The following is a 25019-nucleotide window of genomic DNA, read 5'->3' on the forward strand; positions in this document are numbered from 1 at the left end:
TGAATTATGGTTCCCGTTTCAGCAGATTCTCTGCTGGGCCACCTGCAATCCGTTCTTCTTTCGTAAAGCTATCACTGACTCACCTTGGTTATATTCCTGGCTCATGAAGGTGTGGATAGTGCAAGTATAGAGAGTTCTTTATACTCTACATGAACACCTGGAGGTCATAGGGCTCCATTAGCCAGACTCAACTATTTTCTGCTCTCTGTACATACCACAAGCTTTCTAGTCTGCAGGGCTTTGCATGTGTTCCTTCCTCTTCTTGCAGAACCACCTTCTCACTCTTACCTGTCTTCTTTCCTTGTTCGTGTCTGACCTGACCCTCCAGCCTCAGCTCAAATCCCACCTGTTCCCATAGTTGTCCTTCCTTCCCAATCCCGGAGGGACCCCTTACCTCCTGTGAACTTCCATGGCACGTCTTGGTATCTCTTCTCAGGGTATCTGACATCTTCTGCTTGTACTGCCGTTATTTATTTACCTACATGCCTTCCCATAACCCTTCTAAGTACCTGTAAGCATTGAGGGCAGGAGCCATGTTATCTTTTCTTTGCCATAGTTCCCAGGACAGTGCCTGCCACAAAGCAGCCATGAATGTCACAGAAGCTTATGATTCTACAGCTGACAAAGGAGCCCGTCGGTGGAGGATCCCATCTCACCCAAATCTGTAGGGTGAGATCACCTTAGCATTTATCCGGCTCCCCCTTCCCCTCCACGGGTACTGACCAAGGCTACTTTTGATCTTTTATTTTTTTCCAAAAAATAAAAGACTATTCCAGGCGTGTTTTGGAATCCTCGCAAAGAAAGCCACACAATGTTGAGAGTCACAGAGCAGGAAGCAAAAACCACCCCAAATTCCAGCAGCCGGAGAGAAAGCATTTAACATTGTAGCATATCCTTAGAGATTTTTTCCCCCACAAAAAGTTAGACCTTTTTTATAAAGATCAGATCAGGCCGTATATTGTACTATAATTATTTTCTCTTTTCACTTAGCATATCGTGATGATCTTTTCATGAATCTCTAGGTCGTAGAGCATTGTGGTTAAGAGAATGGCTTTAGAGCTTTATTGTTTAAATTCCAACTCTGAGACCATCACTTAATAGCTGTTGACCCTGGAGAGTTAGTTAATTTCTCTATTTACTAGTTCCTCCATCTGTACAGTGAATCCAGTAAAAATACTACTTGTTCAAGTGCTGAGAGGGTTAGGTGCGTTCAGATATGCAAATGCCCAGGGGTATTGAAACATCTGATTCAGGATACGGGAGCTCTTACTATAGTTCTTACTATGAGTATTTCAGTTTTTAATGACCACAGAATATCCCATTAGATGCCTTACCTCCTGACATATTTCCCCACTGATGGACATTTAGATTGCCTTTGACTTTTTATATAACTACTGATGCAATGAACATCCTTGGATACCCATCCTTGCACACTTATCTAATTCATCCCCTCGGGATACATTCTCAAGTGTGAAACCATGATTTTGCAATACACATCTCTACAGTATCTTCCAGAAGGTTTCCCTTTGCCTGTTTCCATCTCTGTTACCATGGCATGATATGTTTTTTCTCCTCTGTTCCATAAAACTGCTTGCTTTCAGGTACTCGTTTCATCATGGGGCTAGTGCAGATGCTTGATGCATCAGCCACGGGCCAGATGACACAGGATCTATAGCCCCTCGGTGGGCTGGTTTCCTGTCTGTTTGCTAGCTGTAGCCTGAGCCCCTGCTTCCAGCCAGATCTACTGCAGGGGGTTCCTGTAAGGGGGAGGGAGCCAGGGCAGTTCCTTTCTGGGGCTGGTGGAACAGTGACAGCCCTATGGGGCACTCCCATCTCTGGGGCCCCCATCAGCACCTGGGGATGACCGTGCTGAGGTCAGTGGCTGCGGTGTTTCGCTTTCTCGGGGCTCTTCCTCACTTTCCTCTCTGAAGATTGCCTTTGGAGGTGACTCAGTGACTCAGCAGCAGCCTGCTGTCTCCCTCTGTTCCCCAGGGAGGGTTGTCTAGGAACACAGAACCCAAGGAAAGGAAAGTGGTGTTTAGTTACCCGAGAAATCAAGCCTTAGGGATTTCTGGAGATGGTATTACATTTATTCATTCTGGATGGCCAAGAGAAATATAATTTATATTAACTTTTGAAATATAATTTAGGGGCTTTGCTTTGGGAGGTGCTCACTGGTTTCTTCCCCGAAGAAAGACCAGAACTTCTATAAATTTATTTTTAATCCCTGAATGTATTAGACCCTGAGAAGTTTTCATTTTCTTCTGTGGACAGAGCAAAATTTAAAAAAAATCATTATTAATTCAAGGATTTCACATATTATTGGATGTCTCAAAATTTTGATAATCTGGAAAAAGGAAGTAATTCAGGGATATTCTTAGAAATCTACTGTCTGAGTCAACTGGGAGGTGTTGTATTATTCTGATTGCTTTGGATTATGGGATTTAAATTTAAGTACAGTCTTTCTGGTACACTAAATCTAATTATGGCAGCCTGAATGTGAGATTTTAATTTTATTTAGGCAAAACCCCAGACTACCACTCTCATTAGTTAATCAAGATAGAAGTAGGGTCAAATTTCACCTTTTGTTATTATTCCTATTAATTCGTTACTCTTGGATTTTATTGAAAATTAGTCTGTGATTGATAAAGAATGGCAAGACTACAAAACTGACACATATTTGCATTTTTCCTGGGACATCAATGAGTTTTCACAAGATTGGAGCTTGTTCAGGGGCAGGTATGGTCAGCAGGAGGACCCCTATATGCAGAGAAGTATAGTAAGACATCTTTCAGACTATATGAGTGCATTGCACGGTGAGTCATTCTGGCACCAAAAATGTTAGCAAATATCAGATAGATTCTCCAAGAAAATCAGTAACCTTTACTCTAGACTCAAATTGCCTGATGCATGCTTTGAGTTTCAACAAAAGCTTAACCTTCCTTTATCTTTCCTCACTTGCAAAGTTTCGCTTGTCTGACACCAGAAATGCCATGACTGAATTCTAGAACAAGTGTCCAGGGGAATATCCCCGGCTCCTGTCAGCAGACAGAGTATTAGTACAATCTCCCATCTTCCAAATGGGTATCTGAGGTCTTTTTACTCTACTTCAGAGCAGTGGTTCACAACTGGGGATGGTTTTACTTTCTGGGGGACATTAGGCAATTTTGGTTGTCATGACCTTAGGGGATAGAGGGGAGATGTGCTCCTGGCGCCTAGTGGGTCGAGGCCAGGGATGCTGCTAACCATCCTGCAATGCATCAGACAGCCCTCCACAAGAGGATTACCTGGCCCCAAAATGTCAATAGTGTAAAGACTGAGGAAACTCTCCTGTAGAAGTTGGTCAGGTTAGGATGTCTCCAGGGAACGTGGCTGGCTGTCAGGGTGGTGCTTAAAGGTGTCATTTACTTGGTAACTCTATCACAGGTCAGGGTCAGGCTCTCTCGCAGCCTGGCAACTTCAGAAACTCACTTTCAAGTGTCCCAGAGTTGATCAAACTCTAGCAAATTGACTCATAGAAACTCACAGAAAACTCAGTAAATAAACCTCTTCCTGCCTTATTACATTCCACTTATAAATATAACTAGTGGACAGAGTGGACACTCATGTTGGCAGCTCATATGCTCCCCGTTGGCGAGATGCCTGGGAACTAAAATTGCCAGGAGATGCCTCAGGGAGTCTGGAATCAGAATAAGGAGAGGTTTTTGGGTATTTAATGATACCTGAAACTCTGGGTCTAGACCCTTAACAAGCCACTCAGGATATACCCATCAGGACTGGGAGGTGCTACATCTTCAGGATGAGATGCCTTTTGCAAAGTTCTGGGCTGGGTCTTGGTAACCTACTTTGATCTTTTACACTTTCCTCCTCTGCTTCCCTTTGACCAACTGCCTTTCATTATCCATATTGATTCTTTTTAGTTAATTTACTCTTTAGTCTCGTTGCCTTGGGGGAGAGGAATTGGTTCAATAAAAATGTGTCAAGCACCATTGTGTAACAGGGATAATGAATATGAAGACTGACATTATAACACTGTCCCTAACTGGAGGCTGCCCGGTCTAGTGGGTAGATGGAGGTGACAATATTTCAGAAGAAAGTGAGCAGGGCAGTAACAGGTGCACTCAGGATTCTGTGCAAGTGCATAAGACATAGACCTATTATGCAGCAGTGTCACTCAGAGTGTCTGCTTTGATCTCTCAGACACTGATTTTATAGTTTAATTTTTGGAGAGCAACCTTAATCCTGTGATTCTGAGTCCTGGGAGACAGGCATAGGGAGTTATTATTACCGCTGTATACTGTCTGCTTGTCCGTTTGATTTTCCTCATTCTGTGCCAAGATTGGATGTCAGCTCTCTGGATGATGAAAGAGGCCAATATGCCACTTAATCTCCACCTTTTCCCTCTCAATAATGGAGCAAGTCATTTTGTACATTTTTGAATGCTATAGGCAACCCACCAGGAAGTATAGCCACGCTAGAGGGCCTACCGGAAGGATGCCGCAGAGGGGGCCCCCTTTTATCATGAAGAGGATTCTACAGAGGCTAAGTGAACCTGATGTGCTGAATCACCAGCAAAGTCAGAAACCTAACTAAATTGCAAACAATACTGTCTTCTTTGGAACAGTTACACACTGATAGGGGTGGTAGGAACATAGATCATGGAACCATTTGGTGGGATTGTAAAGCAGGAAGGGGATACTGCGTTGGATGTATACATTTTTCTTTCCCAAAGCCTTGCTGGTTTGGGAAAATCCTTAACTTTCCCCAACAACTGATTTTTTTTCTTCAGTAATTAATGGATCAAAGTTGATTTTCTGTGCTGAGTGAAATCAGGCAGACTTGCCCCAGTTTGAATCCTGGCTCTGGCACCCATCAGTTTTGGGACTTTGGACAAATAGCTTCCCTGAGCTTAATGTCCCACTCATAAAATAGAGATCACAACAGTTCGCACTTTCAGTGGTTGAGAATAGAGATGAGGTGTGTGAAACTCCTGGAAGGTTCCTGACATATTGTAGGGACTCAGAAAATGCTGGTGTCATTTATGTAGAAAGATTACCCTTAGAATGAATGCCCTAGGAGGGGTGTGAATTGACATAAATTCACAACGAGAAGTATTGACTGGTATTACATCTTTTCCAGAAATCTAGGTTTTTTTGGACAGGAGTCATAGGGGTGGAAAATGAGGTGGAACATTGGCATTCTGAGTTTGGGGGGGGGGGGCGGAGAGGAAGGGCAGCCAGGTATGTTATTAATTTATCAGACATTGATGGAGGCCCACTAGGTACCAGTTTGTGTAAAAAAAATACACTTGGCTCACCTCACAGCCTGTCCCTGGGCCAGCCCTTCTGTGATGAGCCAGTGCCCAACAATGCTTAGGGTTTCTTAGAAGTGCCAAATAGCCTAAGTACTTCATTAATTTTTTTCTTCAGTAATTAATATAGTCGTATCAAAGCTGTTTGCAGTTAATTAATTATCTCCCAGCCAGATTAATCTTACCTTCCCTTAAAATGTGTTACATTTGGAAAGGTATTTGATAGGCAAAGGAAGACTATACATGTGTGCTCTACCCTTTAAAAAAAAGGCACAGCAGCATTTCTGTGTTTCAGTGGAACACAAATATTTGAGACTGACCCAATGATGTGTTGCTGGGAGCTTATGGAGGAGGAGGAGAAGGAGGAGGATTTTAGTTCCTGAATTGATTTTATTTATCCTTGTTGAGATTTCTCTACCTCTTCTGCTCAGAGTCCCATCTCAGAAATTTACTTTGCGTAGAGCTGCATTTTTTTTTTTTTTCTGAATCTTTCATTGTTATTATTAGTGGTGAAAATGCACTGAAGGGTTACCCTGGCCGTTGTTGGGACCAGTGTGTTCCTGCTTTACTCCCTTTCTATCGCATCCCCTTGATGTTGGTAGGATACCATTCCTTTTTATTTCATTTGGTGCTGGGCCTGGGAGCTCCTGGAGTGGGGAGGAGGGGGCAGGCACGGCATCTTGTTTGCTAGGATAGTTCCAGGCATATCTTTAGTGATAATGAATGTTTGCTTAATGACTGACATAGCTGGAGGCATTTCCTTCATTTTCCTACTGAAGCTTGGAATCAATCTTTTCTTCTTCCTCCCCAACCACCCCTGGCCCCCTTTAGGATCTAGCATTGATTGGAAAACATGAAAATCAATGGAGAGATGCTTAGATACTAGTATAAATCTATGGGAAGGGATTGACATGAGGCAAGGCTTACCTTGTTGGGAACTGGAAACTTTTTGTTTTCCTTAATTTATTCAGACAGAGAAATGTAATTTTGTCCTTTTGTTCTCGTACAAGCTTAATCCCGCCCACCCCTCCACTCCCCCATACACACTACACACACATCCATGGACACACACCTGTTTCACCTAAGGACTCTGATCTGGCTTGTGTAGTCATTTCTGATCTGTGAAATACAACAATGGACAAATAAGACAAAATCGAATTTGGCCAGCCTTTGAAACCTATTGATTTCAAATTAGAGCAGCAGTGTTAATTCTATTAGGGCAGTCACGCTCAGAACTTGGTCTCTGAAATGGATTAAAATGTATTCATTTAGAGGTTTATAAGTATATCCTTGATGAATTAGCTGGGAAAAATAAGACTCCTAGGAGAAACTATGTGGAAAGTGAATGACTGTAGTCCTAATTCCAGTGCCTTATTTTATCTTTGCATGCTTTGTTGGCTTTGGGGTCAGTGGAGATGTTCCAAGTGTCCACTGTGGTCATGACTTAAGAGTCCTTAAGCCTGAGAGCAATTGCAAGTCAGGTCTTGGAGCTCCCTATCCATGTGTCCAGTGAGAGTGATGGTTCCATGGGGAGAGAGGAACACACCCTCCCTGAGATGAGATGGGGCTCTAAGATATGGGTCTAATCAGTAAAATGCCCAGATCACTGAGTCTGTGTTAAAATGTCTTAGATGTGTTTCTTCCTTGGAGCTAAAACTTGACCTATGGCTTTCTCTGCAGGTGAGAGTGGATTTCCCAGTGATTGCTTTGGCTGATACAACCAGAAAACAGGATTCTTCTCTTCTTTCTGGCCACCAAATGCCTATGTGCACCACACATATACGTGAGGGAAAAAGGGCGGAGCTTCTTGGATGATGATGGACATTCTACTGGACAGGATGAGGGCAGGGAGTGTGACATCGACACCACAAGGGTAAGAGCTGCCACTCACCTTTCCTCTGGCACCATTATTAATCGGAAGGGAGAATGAGCTTTACAGTGTAGTGACAGAAATGAAGGTCACCCATCAGAGAGACTATTCTGACTAAAATTCACTGGCAGTTGGGGCAGACGAGTAAGGAAGAAGGTGAGAAAGCCAGCCTGGAAGGATTAGGTTGGATTCTTTTGGGGGATGCACCAAGCCTGCTATGGAAGACTCGGTGGTCCACATTGCCCACCTCCCCTTCTGACATTTATGGCTCCAACTTGAGGAAATAACAACTACTGTTAATTGTGATATGATTTCGTTCGTGTCCATTTAAGTCACTCTGGCTTAAAATGGGCCGTGGAGCCAGGTGGGTAAGTCTGGCTCAGGTCACAGATTGTGGGCTTCTTGGAAGTACTTGGCCTGGAGACACATTTTGTCTGGGCCACATAATGTTGAACACATGTTGGATCAATTCTAATTATTTTTTTGATTTTTAAAATTTTTAAAAAGATTTTATTTATTTAAGAGAGAGAAAGTGAGTTAGAGAAGAGAGCACAAGCAGGGGGAGGGGCGGAGGGAGAAGCAGACTGGCCGCTGAGCAGGGAGCCTTGATGTGAGCCCAGCCCTGAGCCCTGGGATCGTGACCTGAGCTGAAGGCAGATACTTAATTGACTGAGCGACCTGCACGTCCCAGATCAATTCTAATTAAACTTGAGATATCCCACATAAAAATCAGGATTTCAAGGTGAGATACGTGTGTACTGGCTCTCGGTTCCCGCAAAGGACTCTGGTACTGAGTGGCCTCTGCCTCTGGATAGTTCACCACAGTCCCAACCAACCCGCTTCATTTGTTTAACTTCCTTGTTTCGCCGCTGGAAGCATTTCATTTCACTTTGTTGGGTCCAGATCATTCTGCTAGCTTTTTGACAAAAATAGTGATAGCCTTTTAATTCTTCTGGACAAAAGTGAGTATCTTTCACTAGATTATGGCAGAAATTAGCATATGGGGCTGAGACTGTAGAGGTGGCAATACACGATTCCTTCCATCGAACAGCTGAGGGTATAAAGGACAGCAGTAGTCAGACCTGGGGGGTCGGGGGTTAAGGAGAACTGTAAAAACATTATACTATCTGATGGTGGGTGCTAAAATAATTGTGTACTGGGGACTGTTGGGAGAAGATGAGAGGGGTGAAGAAGCGGGTTTGTCCAAAACTCCCTCCCCTGGACACCAGCGTGAGCATGTGTTTGTGGGTTCCTCCATATAACGTGACTCCTTATAGGGTACCTCCAGGAGAGTTAAGGCTCCCTTCTTGTGGTCTATCCACATTTTTCCTGTTTCAGGTTGGAAATCCTCCATCTGTGATTTTTTGCTTTTTACAAATAGGGCAGATTTCTGGCCACTTGCCTCACCAAGTCACTTAGCCTTCCAAGTGGCCTCTGCTTGGAGATGAGCTGTATAAATGACAGGATCCCTGGAGTTTCTAGGGAGGAGCAGCCACACTAAATAGGGAATGACTACTATCATAATACTGTTCCAGGTGAGGAGAGCTGCCTCTTTTCCAGAAGGCTCTTGGAAGTTTCAGGTATTCTTTTTTTTTTTTTTAATATATATTTTTAAAGATTTTATTTATTTATTCATGAGAGACAGAGCAAGAGAGAGAGGGAGAGGCAGAGACAGAGGCAGAGGGAGAAGCAGGCTCCATGCAGGGAGCCTGATGCGGGACTTGATCCCGGGTCCCCAGGATCACAACCTGGGCCAAAGGCGGCGCTAAACCGCTGAGCCACCCGGGCTGCCCAGTTTCATGTATTCTATATGCTGGCTCTGGGCGTGACCTTTTAGATGTCTCATAAGCAGACCTTCATTTCCTAGAATTGCACTATTTTAGCTGCTCTAACAACATTGATGCAGGAAGGCCTGAACCAGGGAACACCAGCATCTCTGTGTCTAAGTCCACATAGAGTGGGCTATGCCATGCCAGTGACATTTCGCCATGCTCTCTGCTCTTCTCTGGCCTGTCATTAAGGTTTTCTTTTCCTTACACATTAGCCACACCGGTGCATGGGGAGAAGGTGCCTGGTGGGAACACCTCTGTCCATGGGTGTGGGTTGACTTTAGATATCTAATTCTGTTTACATGTGCTTGTTGTTGTTGTTGTTTTTTAAGATTTTATTTATTTATTATTTGACACAGGGAGAGAGTATGAGTGAGCACAAGCAGAGGGAGGAGCAGAGGGAGAGGGAGAGGGAGAAGCAGGTTCCCCACTAAGCAGGAAGCCCCATGCAGAGTTGGATCTCAGGAACGCAGGACCATGACCTGAGCTGAAGGCAGATGCTTGACCGGCTGAGCCACCCAGGTACCCCAACATCTGCTTGGTTTTGTTTGGAATATTCTCACGTGCCATGGGTAGAAATAAAATTTAACATGACCTACCCTTTTAAAAAAACATTAGGGGCAGCACGGGTGGCTCAATGGCTTAGTGCCACCTTCAACCCAGGGCGTGATCCTGGAGACCAGATGGAGTCCCAAGTTGGGCTCCCAGCATGGAGCCTGCTTCTCCCTCTGCCTGTGTCTCTGCCTTTCTCTCTCTCTCTCTCTCATGAATAAATAAATAAAATCTTTAAAAAAAATTAGTTATTTTTCTTTTAAATTTAATGGGATGAAATGCAGCTCTTAGAAGATTGTCCCAAAAAGGTGGCACTATTAATTCCAAAAAATGCCGTATCTTTTTTTTTTTTTTTTATTTGATGGAAGGATTAATGCAGATTTTGGACAAGTGGGAGGGCAGAAGGTGTCTAGGTTTTTATTTACATTTATGCAATAATGGAAAGAGGTGGTTCTGACCAATCAAAAGACCGACTTGCATTTGTTAGGCTTCTGTTACTTTTCTGAGCAAAGCAAGAGCATTAGCAGAGCCACTCAGGCACACGTGTGCATGTATATTTGTCAGCCTTGAAAAGACACAGTTCTGAGAGTATTTTTTAAGTGAGTTGGAGAGCATAAAGCAGAAAGGGAGGGAAGTGGACTACAAAGAGGTGAGTAAGAGGTTAATGGCTTTGAAAAAGCCTTTTACAGGGTGCCACTCGGAGGGGAGTAGATCAATGCAGTTCTTCTTTTAAGCTGCCAGCGAATATCTTGGATTTTTGACATCTTTTTCTTTTCAATCCTGTAAACACCAAGAGGCACAAGGTGGCCAAATACAGTATACAGTGTTTGCGCCATGAGTAATTTGGGTTGATAGTAGGCAGGGGAGAGTGGCATGGTGAGCCATGATCTTCTTGAGAAAAAGAATGAAAATAGCATTTGATTTTTCAACTTGGTGGCCCCATGCCTTTTGTGTTCCTGGACACACCTGATTGGAGACCCCATGAGTCCTCAGCATGCTGATACCAAGTCCCCTACTAAAGACTATAGCACTCTTTAATAAGGATGATGAAAAACGAGGTAAATTCAAAGATCAGCCCCCCTCCCACTTAAAAAACTTGAAGGACTCATATTCGAGGCATAGTGGAGAGAGTGCTAGATAATGTTGGTCAGACTCTGTGTGTTGAATGTCCCTCTTTGCAACATGGGGTATAAGATTGACCCCTTAGGACTGTTAAAGAATTAAAAGAAATTATTCGTTCATTCAGTGATGCTTTCTCATCGCCTCCTAGTGCCCGGGTACTGCCTGGGTTGCTGGGAATCCAAGGGTGGACAGTAGTGCATAAGAAAGCACTTACTACAGTACGTGGCCTGAAAAAAGGCTTAGTAAATTTTTCTTGAAACAGTTTTGATGGGGAATTTTAACATGTACAAAAATAGGGAGACTAATACATTAAACTTACATACCCATCACCCAGCTGAACAGTGATCAATTTATGACCGTATCTTGTATGAACAGATACATCTCCCCCACCGCCCCCCAACCCCCTACCTCCTGGCTCTGTCACCCCCGTTTCATGGATTATTTTGAAATGGATCCCAAACGTGGTAGAATTTTATCTGTAAAATTGTAGTATATATTTTCAAAAGATAAGGATTCTTTTAAAAAGCAGAATGCCAATACCATCAGCACATTGAAAAATGAACAATAATTCTTTTATCAAGTATCTCTTTGGTACCCAAATGTCCCTGTTTTTATATATATTTTTTAAGCATTTGGCTAGTTAAAAATCAGGATTCATACAAAGCCCACACATTGGATCTATTTGGTACGTCGCTTATCTGGTCTGTGCTGTTTGTCCTGTAGTTTTCCCTCAGTCTGGATTTTGCTGTGTGGATTTCATCGCACATGTTCCTCTGAAATCTCTATCTGATTTCAAATGGCAGATCTAGACTCTCCATAAAACTCAGGCCTGATTTTTTGTTGTTGTTGAAATTCTGCAGAATTGTGTATATAAACTCCCATCAAGAGGCATGTCATGTCTTGTTTCTTTCTGTTACTTGAGGCTTGATCAGCTGGCTGGGGTATTGTCATTCTGATGTGGCTGTGATAAAGTGCCCCATCAGCTTTTTATCTGGGTTTTAGCAGCCTACGTCCATTATTTCCTGATGACTTGCAAAATAGAGAGATTTTAATTCTCTCATTCCTTCTTCATTAGCTGGGATCCTTTTTAAATAAAATCACAGTTTTATTGAGATATACTTCACTTACAATAAAATTTATAAAATGCATAATCCGGTGGTTCTTAATATATTCATAAAGCTGTACAGCCATCTAATTCCAGAACATTTTTATCACCCCCAAAAGAAACACATACCTATTTGGTCACACCCTAGTCTCTCTTCCTCCTAACCCCTAGCAACCGCTAATCTGTTTTCTATGGTTTGCTTATTCTAGATATTTCATATAAACGGAATCATACAGTATGTGGCGTTTTTTGGTCTGTCTTCTGTTTTCAAAGTTCATCCATCTTGTAGTTTCAGTGTTCCATTCCTTCTTATGGCCAAATAAGATTCTATCCATTCAATGGATAGAATGGATCAACAAAACAACATCCTCAGTTAATGGACGTGGATATTTGGGTTGTTTTCCCTCTTTGGCTAATAGGAATAATGCTGCCATGAACAGTAATGTGTACGTTTTGTTTGAACATATGTTTTCAGTTCTCTCAGAAATACGCTTAGAAGTGGAATTGTCGGATCATATGCTAATTCTGTGTTTAACTTTTTCAGAAATGGGCTCAACTGTTTTCCAACATGGCTGTACCATTTTACATTACCCTGGATAATATAGGAGGGTCCTGATTTCTGCATATCCTCACTAATGGTTGCATTATAGTAAATTGCTTATATTATTATTATTAGATCATTATCAGATAAATGATTTGCAAATATTTTCTTCCATCATGGGGGTTGTCCTTTCATTTTCTTGTTACTTGTCCTTTGACTTGATAGTGTCCTTTGAAGCACAACATTTTTTAATTTTGATGAAATCTGTTTATCTATTTTTCTTTTTATTGCATTGTGATTTTGGTTTCATATCTGAGAAGTCATTTTAATCCAAGGTCACAAAAATGTATGCCTGTGTTTTCTTATGAGTGTTTTATTGTTTTGGCATCTATATTTAGGTTTCTGATCAACTGATAAATTAATTTTTATATATGATGTGAGGTAGGCATCCAGTTTTATTCTTTTGCATGTGGCTATCCAATTTTCCCAATACCATTTATTGAAAAGATTATTCTTTCCCTGTTGAATTGTCTTGACATCCTTGTTGAAAATCAGTTGACTGTAAATATGGACTTATTTCTGGATTTCTTAATTCTGTTTTCTTGATCTACCTGTCTATCCTGTGCCAACTCTACCCTGTCTTAATTACTGTAGCTTTGTAGCAGGTTTTAAAATCAGGAAGTATGAGTCTTCTGACTTTGTTTTCTTTCAAGATTATTTGGCTATTTTGGGTTTCTTGTACTTCCATAGGAATTTTATAATCAGCTGTCAATTTCTGAAAAGAAAAAGGCAGCAAATATTTGGATAGGAATTGTGTTGAATCTAATTAATTTGGGGAGTACAGCTATTCGGGGGTGTCTTTACATTTATTTATGTCTTCTTTTATTTCCTTCAACAGTATTTTGTAGTTTTGGCACAAATTTTTACCACTTTTGTTAAATTTATTCTTAATAAATTTTGATGCTATTATAACTGGAATTGTTTTTTAAATTTCATATTTTGGCTTTCTCATTGCTAGTGTATAGGAATATAATTGATTTTTGTATATTGATTTCATATTCTGCAACAATGATGACTTTATTATTAGTTCTAATATTTTTTATGTATTCCATAGGATTTTCTGTATACATGATCGTGCCATCTACAAATAGAGATAGAATTTTGGAACTTAATTGCTGGGTACATCTATATTTATAATTTTTATGTCTTCTCAATTGATTATTTTTATAAAATGTTCTTTGGCTCTGGTAATAATTTCTGTCTTAAATTTTATTTTATGTGGCATCAGTATAGTCAATGCTGCTCTCTTGATTACAATTTTCATGCTTTTACTTTCAAACTCTTTGTGTTTTTCAATATAAATATATATTTTCTAGTATACTATTTTAATTGTTTCTGTTACTATTATTTTTGAGTTATTAGAATATTTTTGTAAGGAAAAATTTCCCTTTTTAACTACTATATGGTTCTTCTAAGGTATAATTCATACAGGAAAACAGGATAAATGTTTGATTTTCTTTTTTTCTCCTCACACTCCAGAAGAGTGAGTTGATACTCTAATAGCCCCCAAAGAGGACCAATGTATTTGTTTCTTTCTTTAAAAAAATATTATTATGAACTCAGAGATTTTAACATATTTGACATAGTCCAGTCCATCGGAGATTTTTAAAAAATTTTTTTCTGAGTCCTTTTGATTCTTTCCCTGTCCTTGTTGATAGCTTCCTTGTTTTCTAATATAACATGATAGGCCAGGCTTATCTTGGGTATTTCTTACCCCAGACCAGGGATTGGCTATTTCTCTAAGGAGCCCTTGTTTTAGTGAGAAATTGTATTTTAATGCTCCAATCTGCACAAACTTGAGATGTTCATTGCTCTTGACTTGGCCTCTTCAGTTGGGTTCCCAGGGAAATAGCCTGAGGCAGAGATTTATGTGTAGGTTTGTTAGGAGGTGCCCTTGGGACCAATACCAGCCAGAAATGAAGGAAGGAGAATCAGGCAAGGAGAAGAGTTGAACTGTGACGAGGTTGGATCAGAAATCTTAGTTGATCCTCTGGGAATTCTGGAGCTGGGTTCCTACCTTGAGAAAAAGGCGCTGAGTCTTTACAGCCCCCTCATATACATAAGTCACTGGATATGAACTAACCAGAGAAAAGAGTATGACCTTGGGCAAGATAGCTCTCTTTGGCTGAGAGTGATTCCCAAAGAGGGATTTAATTGAGAGCCCTTTGCTATTAACACTTTCATCAGGTGTAAGAATGAGTGGCTCAGTCCTAAAGGGGAGATATAAGTGATGCCTCACAGCATCCCCTAGAGCTGTTCACTTTGTTCTAGGCTCTTTCAGTGAAAATAAAATTTTCTTTTAGGAAAAGTTAATTTATCAGTCCATAATGCTATTTTCTTTCTTCCTTTTTTTAAAGGTTTTATTTATTCATGAGACACAGAGAGAGAGAGAGAGAGAGAGAGAGAGAGAGGCAGAGACACAGGCAGAGGGAGAAGCAGGGAGCCCGATGTGGGACTCCATCCCAGGTCTCCAGGATCAGGCCCTGGGCTGAAGGTGGCGCTAAACCGCTGAGCCATCTGGGCTGTCCATCTTTCTTCCTTTTTTAAAAAAGATTCTATTCATTTATTTGAGAGGGAGAGAGAAAGGGAGAGGGGAGAGATATATAGAGAGAGCGAGCGCTAGAGCACAAAAGCAGGGAGAGGGGGAAGCAGACTCCCTGCTGAGCAGGGAGCCCAATATGGGGCTCGATTACAGGACCCTGAGATCATGACCTGAGCCAAAGGCAGATGCTCAACTGACTGAGCCACCCAAGTGCCCCAATAATGCTATTTCCAATTCAAATTTAGGATCACTGGATTTTTATTTAATTTCTTTGATTTTTATATTTGTGTATTTTCTTTAGTTTGGCACTCAAAACCTTGAAGGTTCTTCATAACATAAACATAATTATTTATTTGCTTTGCCCTATGTGTGTGTGCAGAAAAGCTGTAGAATAATTATACCAATATGAATACTAAAATTATCTCAAGATTTCTGTGGTTTATTTGTCCTAGGAATGTATACCACTATGGCTGTACAAATTATTAAAATTATATTTTAAAAATCTGCAAATAATTTATCTCTCTGAGGTTAATGACCCACTTGATACACAGCAATGTTAAATTTTTAGGGATTGTCTTTTTCTTTTTTATTTAATTTTGTTTCATAATTATGTAAAACATTTACACGATTCCCAAGTCCAGCTTCCAACACTGTCGCCTCTACCCTATTCCCCCTCTTCCCATACAGGGAAGCAGTTTGTTCATTTTCAATTTGTCCTTCTGCTGTTTCTTTTTCTCTTTGTAAGCATGTGTGTATGTGTGTATACGTATGTTTATGTATATGGATGAATATATACGCACATATTTTCCCTCTACTTAAGTAATATATCCTAGAAATCTCTCCATTGCATATATAGAGATAGACCCTAGTTTATTTAGCCAGTCTTCTATTGATGGATATTTGGATTGTTTCCAGTTATGCAAGTGTTTTGAATTTTTGTCTGTCTCTCTTTGAGAGAGATTTCTAGAAGAGAGATTGCTGGAGCAAAGGGTAAGTGCCTATACAGTTTTGCTTGTCAAATTCCCCTCCACATTCTCTTCCAAAAGGGTTCTCCTTCATTTTGCATCCCACTGCCCCTGTTCTCTCCCCTGCTTCCCCACAGACTCATTAATAGAGCATGCAGTTCAATTTTTGGATTACAGATCACATGAACATGCATATAGAAAATGCTGTAATGTCTTTAAAGTTTATTTATGTACTTATGAATACACATATAAATATGTATATGCTTACATATATAAAGAAATGTATATTATAAATGAATTATAAATGTGTCATTCGTATATATCATAAATATACATAGGTATGTATAAATATACCTTTGATCTAGTAAATGTTTTCTGGATAGGAGTAAATGGATGGCTGTTAAATAGATGCTGGTCTGAAATAGGAATCATAGAAATAATGATGCTCAGTATCTGCCTTTCTTTCTTTATGTCACTTTGGATGTGTGAGGCAGCATGCTGTAGGAAGCCCTGGAGTCGGTAGGGCTTGCACCTCTGATCTAACCCTTAAGAGCTGTACTATGCCCACTCATCTCCTCTGATCCTGCCTCCTCATTGGCAAAATCCCAGGGTGGTAGTGAGGGCCAAATGACAGAAGGAATGTTTGTAATTGGCAAGGAATGGTCTGCATGCCGGGGAACCCAGCTACAGAAGGTAGAGGTGGAACTCCTTCTTTCCTGCCCCCTGTCGGCTCCTGTGGGATAGACACAGGCAAGGAAACCAACCTCAGCCTCTGGCCACCATGCCTTGGAAAGTCTCAGCTTGGACACCGAGTTCAAGCATTCGATCTGATCCAGAGATGCTTTCCTTTTTTCTCTCTGCTGAAGGCCCCACAACAAGCAGCCCCTTATTTTATGATGTATATTGCTTTTCTGATTAGACTTTGTGACATGAATGGGCCTCATAGTGGGCTCTCTTTCACCAGCATAGAATGATTAAAAAGCAAGGAGGACAGAGTAGGAAGACTGACATGAAGGGTGATAACAGTGTTCTTTCGAAAAGTGACTGCAGGGTGCCCAGGAAATGGATGACACACTCTCTGATTATGAGACCATCTTCTGCAGGTGGGTCATGAAGACAGACACTGGTGTTCTATCACTGTGGCTCTCCAGAATAGCCGCCATGAAAAATAAGCCACCCGAAGAAAATGTCCATTAAAATCTTCATGCCAGCTTAGCTAAAACTAGCTCCTTGGAACGGTTTACTACTATACTGGCCATGAGCACAAGCCTGCTTTCAGGGATCTGAGGTTCCATAAATATTTGGACCAAGACATGAGCTCTGATTTAGGCCCTTCAAAGAAGATATCTAGCTAAAAATAGAAAGCTGAGGCAGAAAAAAACCCAAGTATTTTGAAGAGGTCAGCAAACCTTTTAACTGGTATGTCAAGCTCTGCTATGGTCTCTGGTTTCATGGGAACACACTCATGGGAACACATTCAGTTAGTGTCTCGAGAGCAAATGTCCATGCATGCTTTGTGACAGTAGGCTTCCTACTCGGGTGGATGACAGAGGGCTGGACTTTGAGGCTGTGTCCTCTGGTGTGTTCCTCAGAGGTGGAATCTCTTGTCTCGCTTATAGCCTTGGCTTTTCATAAGCATAGGGGCAAAAAATTTCTTCCTGACTTTTTTGCCTCCTCTGATCGTGTCACCACATCAGCCACCTGCACAGAGTAGAAAATGCATCTTCCATTTGCCTTTCCACTTTCCTGTTCTATTTTTCAAGTCACCAAGTACTGCTGAGTCAACATTAGAAACTTTTCTTGATTTTTGTCACTTCTTTATACACACCACTGCTGTATGAGTTGGGGCCTCTCCCTTCCTCTCATCTGTTCTGTTGCAGCCCAGTCTCCTTGACCCTGGCCTTTGCCCCCCCAGCAAATTCCCACACTGCCGTCAGCAGTTCTTTCTAGGTCACAGTCACAGAGAAGACGGTGTTCAATCACTGATTAAGACCATTTAGTGGTCTTGCCTACAGGTAAAGTCCAGACTCTGTAGACTGATATACATGATTCCTCCCAGTCTGGCTTCTGTCCACCCTTTCTTGCCCGCTGTTGGGAATGCCCTTTCCCCTCATGTGGTCAACTCTGCTTGAACCTTTAGCGTTTGAGCCAAATATAACCAATAACAAGGGTCAATGCTCTTTTCTCAAAAATGCCAAAGCTGCTTGCCTCATTTCTGTTATAGCACTTCCCACACTGGATTACTGGATTATAATCCGGGAGAAAGTGGCGGAGAGGGAGTATGTAGTGGAAATATAATGGGTTTGGGGCTAATCAAGCCTGGGTTTAAATCTTGACTCTACCATTTATCTATCCTGTGATCTTTGACTCAACCTCTCTGAGTATCCATTTTTCTGTACACCTTCTGTAAAGTGTTAGAAGGATGAGATGATATCATGTCTACAAAGCATCTAATAGTATCCTGTAGGAGCTTAGTATTTGACAATCTCCTACCTTTGATCTGCACCATTTGCTCTGAGGAAGCACCGTTGTGTTGAGTGATGGTTAAAAGCTATTACTTTCTCTCTGAGAAATAGATCTGGTGCATCCCAGTTTGTGTCACAACTAGAAACAGGCAGTATGGGCTGGACCAGTATAGAATTGGTATCTATGGAGCAATTGGGAGTGTGTAGGGGACGGTCTATGAAGAGAGGAAGCAGGTGGGAGAGAAGCCCGTTTGTGTCAGGAAACTGATAGTGCAATTAACTTATGGAGGTTTTCCCAAGTCACTTTCTTCCCTGTGGAAGTACCTGAAACACCATCCCATTAAGTGTAACTATATCTTTAAGATGTAGGGGACTTAAGGACAGGGAGATAATTATATCCTCTTGATTGTCCGCATCCAAACATAGGGATAGGGCTTTCTCTTAAAGGAGTGACACATGGGAGAAGAGGGGAAAGCTGTAGGAGCCGAGCCCCCAGTCATGCGTGGGTTGGGGGTGGGGGTCAGAGCAGAGGGGAGAGCTGTTTGTGAGGGTGCATGATTGAGCCCTGGGCGCAGGGAGAGGGGAGCTACGAGCCAGGCGGCAACCAGCCTGTCACGTCTGGACCGAGCATTCCCAAATGCAGAAGCCTCGTGCTTGAGACTGGAGATGCTTGTATTGTGTAAGTGATCCATGCATTGCTTTTTTTTTTTAGGGGGGGGAGGTGGGGAGGCGGGTGGTAACTTTTAGATGCTTAGCAAAATAAAAAAAAGAGGAATTCAGGTTCGTGAAAATAATCTGGCAATCTTCTGTTTCCGAAAACCATGGATCTCCCAAGCCCAGTTTTTGAAAAACAACCTGTTTTGTCTTGATTTCCTCCGAGTCCGAATGCATAATGCTGTATCCCTTACTCTTTTTTTGTCTTTTTGTCCCCTTTCCTGCTCTGCTCTCCGTGCAGCCCATCATCCCGGAAAGGGCAGATTAAAAATAAGCCTGGCAAGGCCCGGTGGGACAGTGCTAATGCCGTCTTGTGCTCCTTCCAGGTGCAGCGTGAACTGCCTCATCTCCCTTCCCGTCCAGCTCCCTGCCTCCCGTATCCACCATGGTGTTTGGTGAGTTTTTCCATCGCCCCGGACAAGACGAGGAACTTGTCAACCTGAACGTGGGGGGCTTTAAGCAGTCCGTGGACCAAAGCACCCTGCTGCGGTTTCCGCACACCAGACTGGGAAAGCTGCTCACCTGCCACTCGGAAGAGGCCATCCTGGAGCTGTGTGATGACTACAGCGTGGCCGACAAGGAGTACTATTTCGATCGGAACCCCTCCTTGTTCAGATACGTCCTGAATTTTTATTACACGGGGAAGCTGCACGTCATGGAGGAGCTGTGCGTGTTCTCCTTCTGCCAGGAGATCGAGTACTGGGGCATCAACGAGCTCTTCATCGACTCCTGCTGCAGTAATCGCTACCAGGAGCGCAAGGAGGAAAACCACGAGAGGGACTGGGACCAGAAGAGCAACGACGTGAGTACCGACTCCTCCTTCGAAGAGTCGTCTCTGTTTGAGAAGGAGCTGGAGAAGTTTGAGCAGCTGCGATTTGGTCAGCTCCGGAAGAAGATCTGGATTCGAATGGAAAACCCCGCCCACTGCCTGTCTGCCAAGCTCATTGCCATCTCGTCCTTGAGCGTGGTGCTGGCCTCCATTGTGGCCATGTGTGTCCACAGCATGTCGGAGTTCCAGAACGAGGATGGGGAGGTGGATGACCCCGTGCTGGAAGGCGTGGAGATCGCGTGCATCGCTTGGTTCACTGGCGAGCTTGCCATTCGGCTGGTTGCTGCCCCCTGTCAAAAGAAATTCTGGAAGAACCCTCTGAACATAATTGACTTCGTCTCCGTTATTCCCTTCTATGCCACCTTGGCCGTTGACACCAAGGAGGAGGAGAGTGAGGACATTGAGAACATGGGCAAGGTGGTCCAGATCCTCAGGCTTATGAGGATTTTCCGAATTCTCAAGCTTGCCCGGCACTCGGTAGGACTTCGGTCTCTAGGGGCCACGCTGAGACACAGCTACCATGAAGTCGGGCTGCTGCTTCTCTTTCTCTCTGTGGGCATTTCCATCTTTTCTGTGCTCATCTACTCTGTGGAGAAAGATGAGCACACGTCCAGCCTCACCAGCATCCCCATCTGCTGGTGGTGGGCCACCATCAGCATGACTACTGTGGGCTATGGAGACACCCACCCAGTCACCTTGGCCGGGAAGCTTATCGCCAGCACGTGCATCATCTGTGGCATCTTGGTGGTGGCCCTTCCCATCACCATTATCTTCAACAAGTTTTCCAAGTACTACCAGAAGCAGAAGGATATTGACGTGGACCAGTGCAACGAGGACCCACCAGAGAAGTGTCAGGAGCTACCTTACTTCAACATTAGGGATATTTATGCACAGCGGATGCACGCCTTCATTACCAGTCTCTCTTCTGTCGGAATCGTGGTGAGCGATCCCGATTCCACAGATGCTTCGAGCATTGAAGACAACGAGGATGTCTATAACACAGCATCCTTGGAAAATTGCACAGCAAAATGAGCGGGGACGTTCGTGCCTGTTATCTTGTGTCCCTTCCTAATGTTAGGTTAACACAGCTTTATAAACCTCAATGGGTTCGTTAAAATCATTTAATTCTCAGGGTGTACCTTTCAGCCATAGTTGGACATTCATTGCTCCAAAATGATAGAATCTTCTTTATTTTTCTCAGTGAAGTGAATTAAATGCCTTGTTCTGAAATTTATTTTTTACAAGAGAGTTGTGATAGGATTTTGGAAAAAAGGTAAACGGTATCGGGTGGGATTTATTGCTACGGCTTCTGTATCATTCTGTGTTTGTCATCTACTCACATTGAGCTAACTGTAAATTACTGACAAGTAGAATCAAAGGCCCAGCTGACTGAAGACTACATGCATGTAAGATCCACAAAATGAGACAATGCATGTAAATCCATGTTCATGTTCTAGACATGGAAACTAGAAGCCTAATAAACTTGCCTAATTCAGTATGGAGAATGTCTTGGTTGTATGTGTTGATGTCAAGTAAGTACATTGAGTATGTTCACAAGTGGTTTGGAAGGGACATGCTCTTTGGAGTATCAAGAGTCTTTTCTGTTCTTTTCTGGATTTTGAGTAAACCTTAATGATGGGCTAGTTCTTTTGTTTAGTAGACTGGTGGTAGTTGGCAGGGAGAAGGACCAGGTCTGAGACAAAACCAGGCTGTCCCGTGTAAACTGATTAAACATGTACACGTTTAGGACATACTCAAGGTAGCATATATGAATGAAGCATGTGCCCTTACAGTTAAACTTCCGGGATGTATTTTGTATTTTATAATTTCTCCTGCTGAGATAACATCTCATCACCTGAAAATTACGCAGAACAGAGTGAACCCCCACACTCACAGGCAGCAATACACTCAGTGAGTAGAAGAAAGGAGAAATGCTGCACACACACACAGATGTGATTAACTATGGCCAGAGGAGTGAAGCTTTAATCACTGGAGAGCGTGATGCCACCAACTATAACATGAGCCACCGTTTGAAAATAGCTTTCGAGACAGTAATGTCTGCATCTTATATAAAAGCCCCTCACAATGAAAGAAAACATACATACTCATTTCCAGAGCAGGGACAGAGCAATTCTATCCCATGTGGAGAGAATTTAGCTCACATCTTAATTTTGGAGATGTATGGTGACTCTAACTCATGCTGTCAGACTGAGTTTCTTTCCCTGAGATCTTTTTGAATGAAAAAGCCATGTGGATTTATTACCCAACTTCCTATGTTTGCAGATGCATTTCATTGAAAGAAGGACGTCGCCTGTAGGTTATCTGATGAAGAGAACTCTGACTCATCTCTCCTTTTAACGTTTCTGTGCCTTCTGAGACGGATATAACTGAACAGGGTTTATAGTCACTTTTAAATCTGGAGGTTTATTCATGCTTTTGTGGCATCCCCTGCCCATTTGAAAAATCTTCCTTTTCCCCCCAAATGTTGGCGTAAATTGAGTTTTGAAGCATAGCAATAGAATTTGGGATCCAGTTTTATTAAAGATTTCCCAATTAGTAGTGAAGTAGCTGAAGACTGCTTCTATAGAAATAGGAATAGGAAAAGAATAGTACGAGCAATGACCTTGGTAATGATGATAGTAATAAGGGCAACAGCAATGATAATAATCAGCTTCTATGTAAGCGCACAACCTATATAATCTCACCGATTGCTTACAGCACTGCTGTGAGCAAGGGTTTATTACTGTCTGCATTTTAAGACAAGGAAACTGAGGTTTGCAAGAAAGGTGCCAGTGCACACAGTGAGTAATGAACTTAGGCTGAGAACCCTGGGATGCCCGTGCTTTGAACGCAGCATCATGCTGTCTCCTCTTCCACTGTGTTGGGGAGTAGATTTAAGGACACATCGGGACAGAGTTCACCTGGAGGGGTGAAGAGCAACAAACTGCTGGACTTTGATTTTTCTGGAATGTGAATTGAAAGGGGGAAAATGCTGGCTCTGTACCTGTCCTTCGCTGACCCACAAAGCAGGCATGTTGGTCTGCAGAGCTGAGTTTTCTAGAATGCCCTTGAAGCTGAAGCAGACTGTGAGGGTCTCCTTGAACCTGAGTGGCAGGTGGGAAACTATGGTCGTACAAGAATTCTGGAATGTCTCTCAGCTGGTAGGACCTAAAGGAGGGCTAAAATCCTACATACTTCACCTGAGTTTTTATGGTTGGAGCAGACTAGCAATGGTATTTCTGCCTCTCTCCATACAGGTCACCTTTTGTTCATTCCATATGGTGAGATGGCAAGTTCCTTCTCAGAGGGTTGAGTCAGTGGCCAAAGGCCCCTGGCACAGGGGGGCTGGCAGAGGAGCAGGGACTGCGGGGCAGGGGAGGAAGCCGGCCAACCCGACCTACCTCTGGCACTGCCTGTTGCTGTGTGATCAGTCCTGGACACTGGGGTTCACTGAGCAGGACCAGGCCACTTTGGGAGAGTTTTCTCTTTTAATTCTTTCAAACTCTTCATCTGTACCCTGTGACCTCTTCCATGTCCTCGGATTTGTGTTACCGTCTTCAGCAGCAGTTCTATGGTGGTTTGGAAGGCCATTGACTCATCCAAGGACCTATCTCACCAACCTTGATTTTCTCCCTCTCAGCCCTCCTCCACTGGAGATTGTCTCAGCTTGCTCATGTTTCTACTTGGCCTTTCCCCAGTGCTTACTGGGGTGTGTGCTCAGGGTAGGTGGGCACGGGAATGAAAGATGGACATGTGGTCTTTGCTCTCAGGGAGACTGTAGGCTGATGGGGAGATAAATTAGTCAGCTGACATGTATGTGTGTGGGTGGATAGGTGTGAGAGACAGGGAGAGCTTCCTGGAGGAGGTGGCACCTGAGCTATTCAGGAACTTTAGTCTGAGATCCTGGTGAGTTTGATGCAGTTTTAGGGAGAACACCTTCACTATCACTGGTTGGGTCCCAGCCACAGACACTGTGAACCTCTGCCTTTGGGACTTCTCTTTCCCTCCCTCTGCCAACCAACACCCTTCTTTAGTTAAAGGATCTTCCATCTTTAATGTGATTATCCCATTTTTTCTTCCCTTGTGGAGGTTTAACTATGCCCATATTAGTCACAGTTGCTTTTTATATGCCTGAGCTCATCCCCATGTGTTGATCTTATATTTAACTTAGAATTTGGGGGCAATTAGTATTGTGCCCACCTTGAGGGTCATGGTGGGCCATCATCGTGGGGTTTCTGTGCTTTGAGACTCCTGTACTATTTTATGGAGTTGTTTAATAGTGTTGGAAAAGCTTTTTCTAACATTCTGAAAAGGATGATTTGCACCATATGAAATTGTCATTATTCCATCATTTTTTTTTTGTCTAGAATCACAGCAGCTCCAATATGATTCAGTGAAATATTAAGGGGGTTTGCCTTATGTTAGCAAAAAGGTGTTTCTCAAGTTCTTAGGCAAACTTGTGACTGGTCCTGTCTGTACATCTACTTTAAGGAAGAAGTGGACATCAGGTAGCCTCAGGAGGAGTTATCAGCACCAGAGCTCACCAGCTGTGCCATCAGGAGGCCAGGTGACTCTTCTCTGAGCTTCTTTTCTTAGGTTGGATTTAAGTGTAATAATCACCGGAATCCTTTCTATCTCAGACATTTATGTAATGCACTTTCTTTTCTGCAAATTAGCTAGTTCCCCTCTCACTTTGTTTACATTATAAATTTGTATAGCAAAAACAGATTTTAATTTTTCTTATTCTCTGTCAGTAGATTTCTAACCAATGGGGTTTTATTACTGTTGAGGACACAGAGAATTAGCTTGCTTTAAAATTTCGGTTATTAAAACATTTGCAGAGTCATTTATTTCCCTTTGGTCATGAGGAGCAAAGGCCCCTAGAATTGGTGGAGGGTAGATGTGGGTAAAAGTTTTCTTGAACATCAATAGATTCATAAAATTGATTTGCTTGAAAATCACTCGGTGGCTTAACCTTTGGTCATTGTTGGCATCTGCTAGTTTGTCCTTCTCAGGGAGAATGCCAAAGTGTTTAGGAACACAGGAAAGAGGAGGGGTGAGCTGAGAAAGAAGGCACACAGGATGGATAAACACTGTGTAAAGCCATGAATGGA

At 42.6% G+C, this 25019-nt stretch overlaps 1 protein-coding gene across 8 annotated transcripts in view; it reads left to right on the forward strand.

Annotated features, from left to right (window-relative positions):
• KCNS3 (potassium voltage-gated channel modifier subfamily S member 3) overlaps positions 1-21410 on the forward strand; it is a 41178-nt gene extending 19768 nt beyond the window's left edge. For 6 of the 8 annotated variants that reach the window (XM_038560830.1, XM_038560833.1, XM_038560834.1 and 3 more), the window contains exons 2-3: positions 6992-7184; positions 19403-21410. In XM_038560830.1, the coding sequence (XP_038416758.1) occupies positions 19462-20937 (1476 nt within the window). In that variant the 5' untranslated portion in view covers positions 6992-7184; positions 19403-19461 and the 3' untranslated portion in view covers positions 20938-21410. Of the gene's footprint in view, positions 1-566; positions 670-6991; positions 7185-16885; positions 17001-19402 lie in introns of those variants that run through there. The other 2 variants (XM_038560835.1, XM_038560837.1) reach the window with 2 other exon arrangements.
• Positions 21411-25019: the final 3609 nt, after the last annotated feature.

This window comes from Canis lupus, chromosome 17, assembly GCF_011100685.1.
Source record: "Canis lupus familiaris isolate Mischka breed German Shepherd chromosome 17, alternate assembly UU_Cfam_GSD_1.0, whole genome shotgun sequence".
In the NCBI taxonomy this organism is placed as follows: domain Eukaryota; kingdom Metazoa; phylum Chordata; class Mammalia; order Carnivora; family Canidae; genus Canis; species Canis lupus.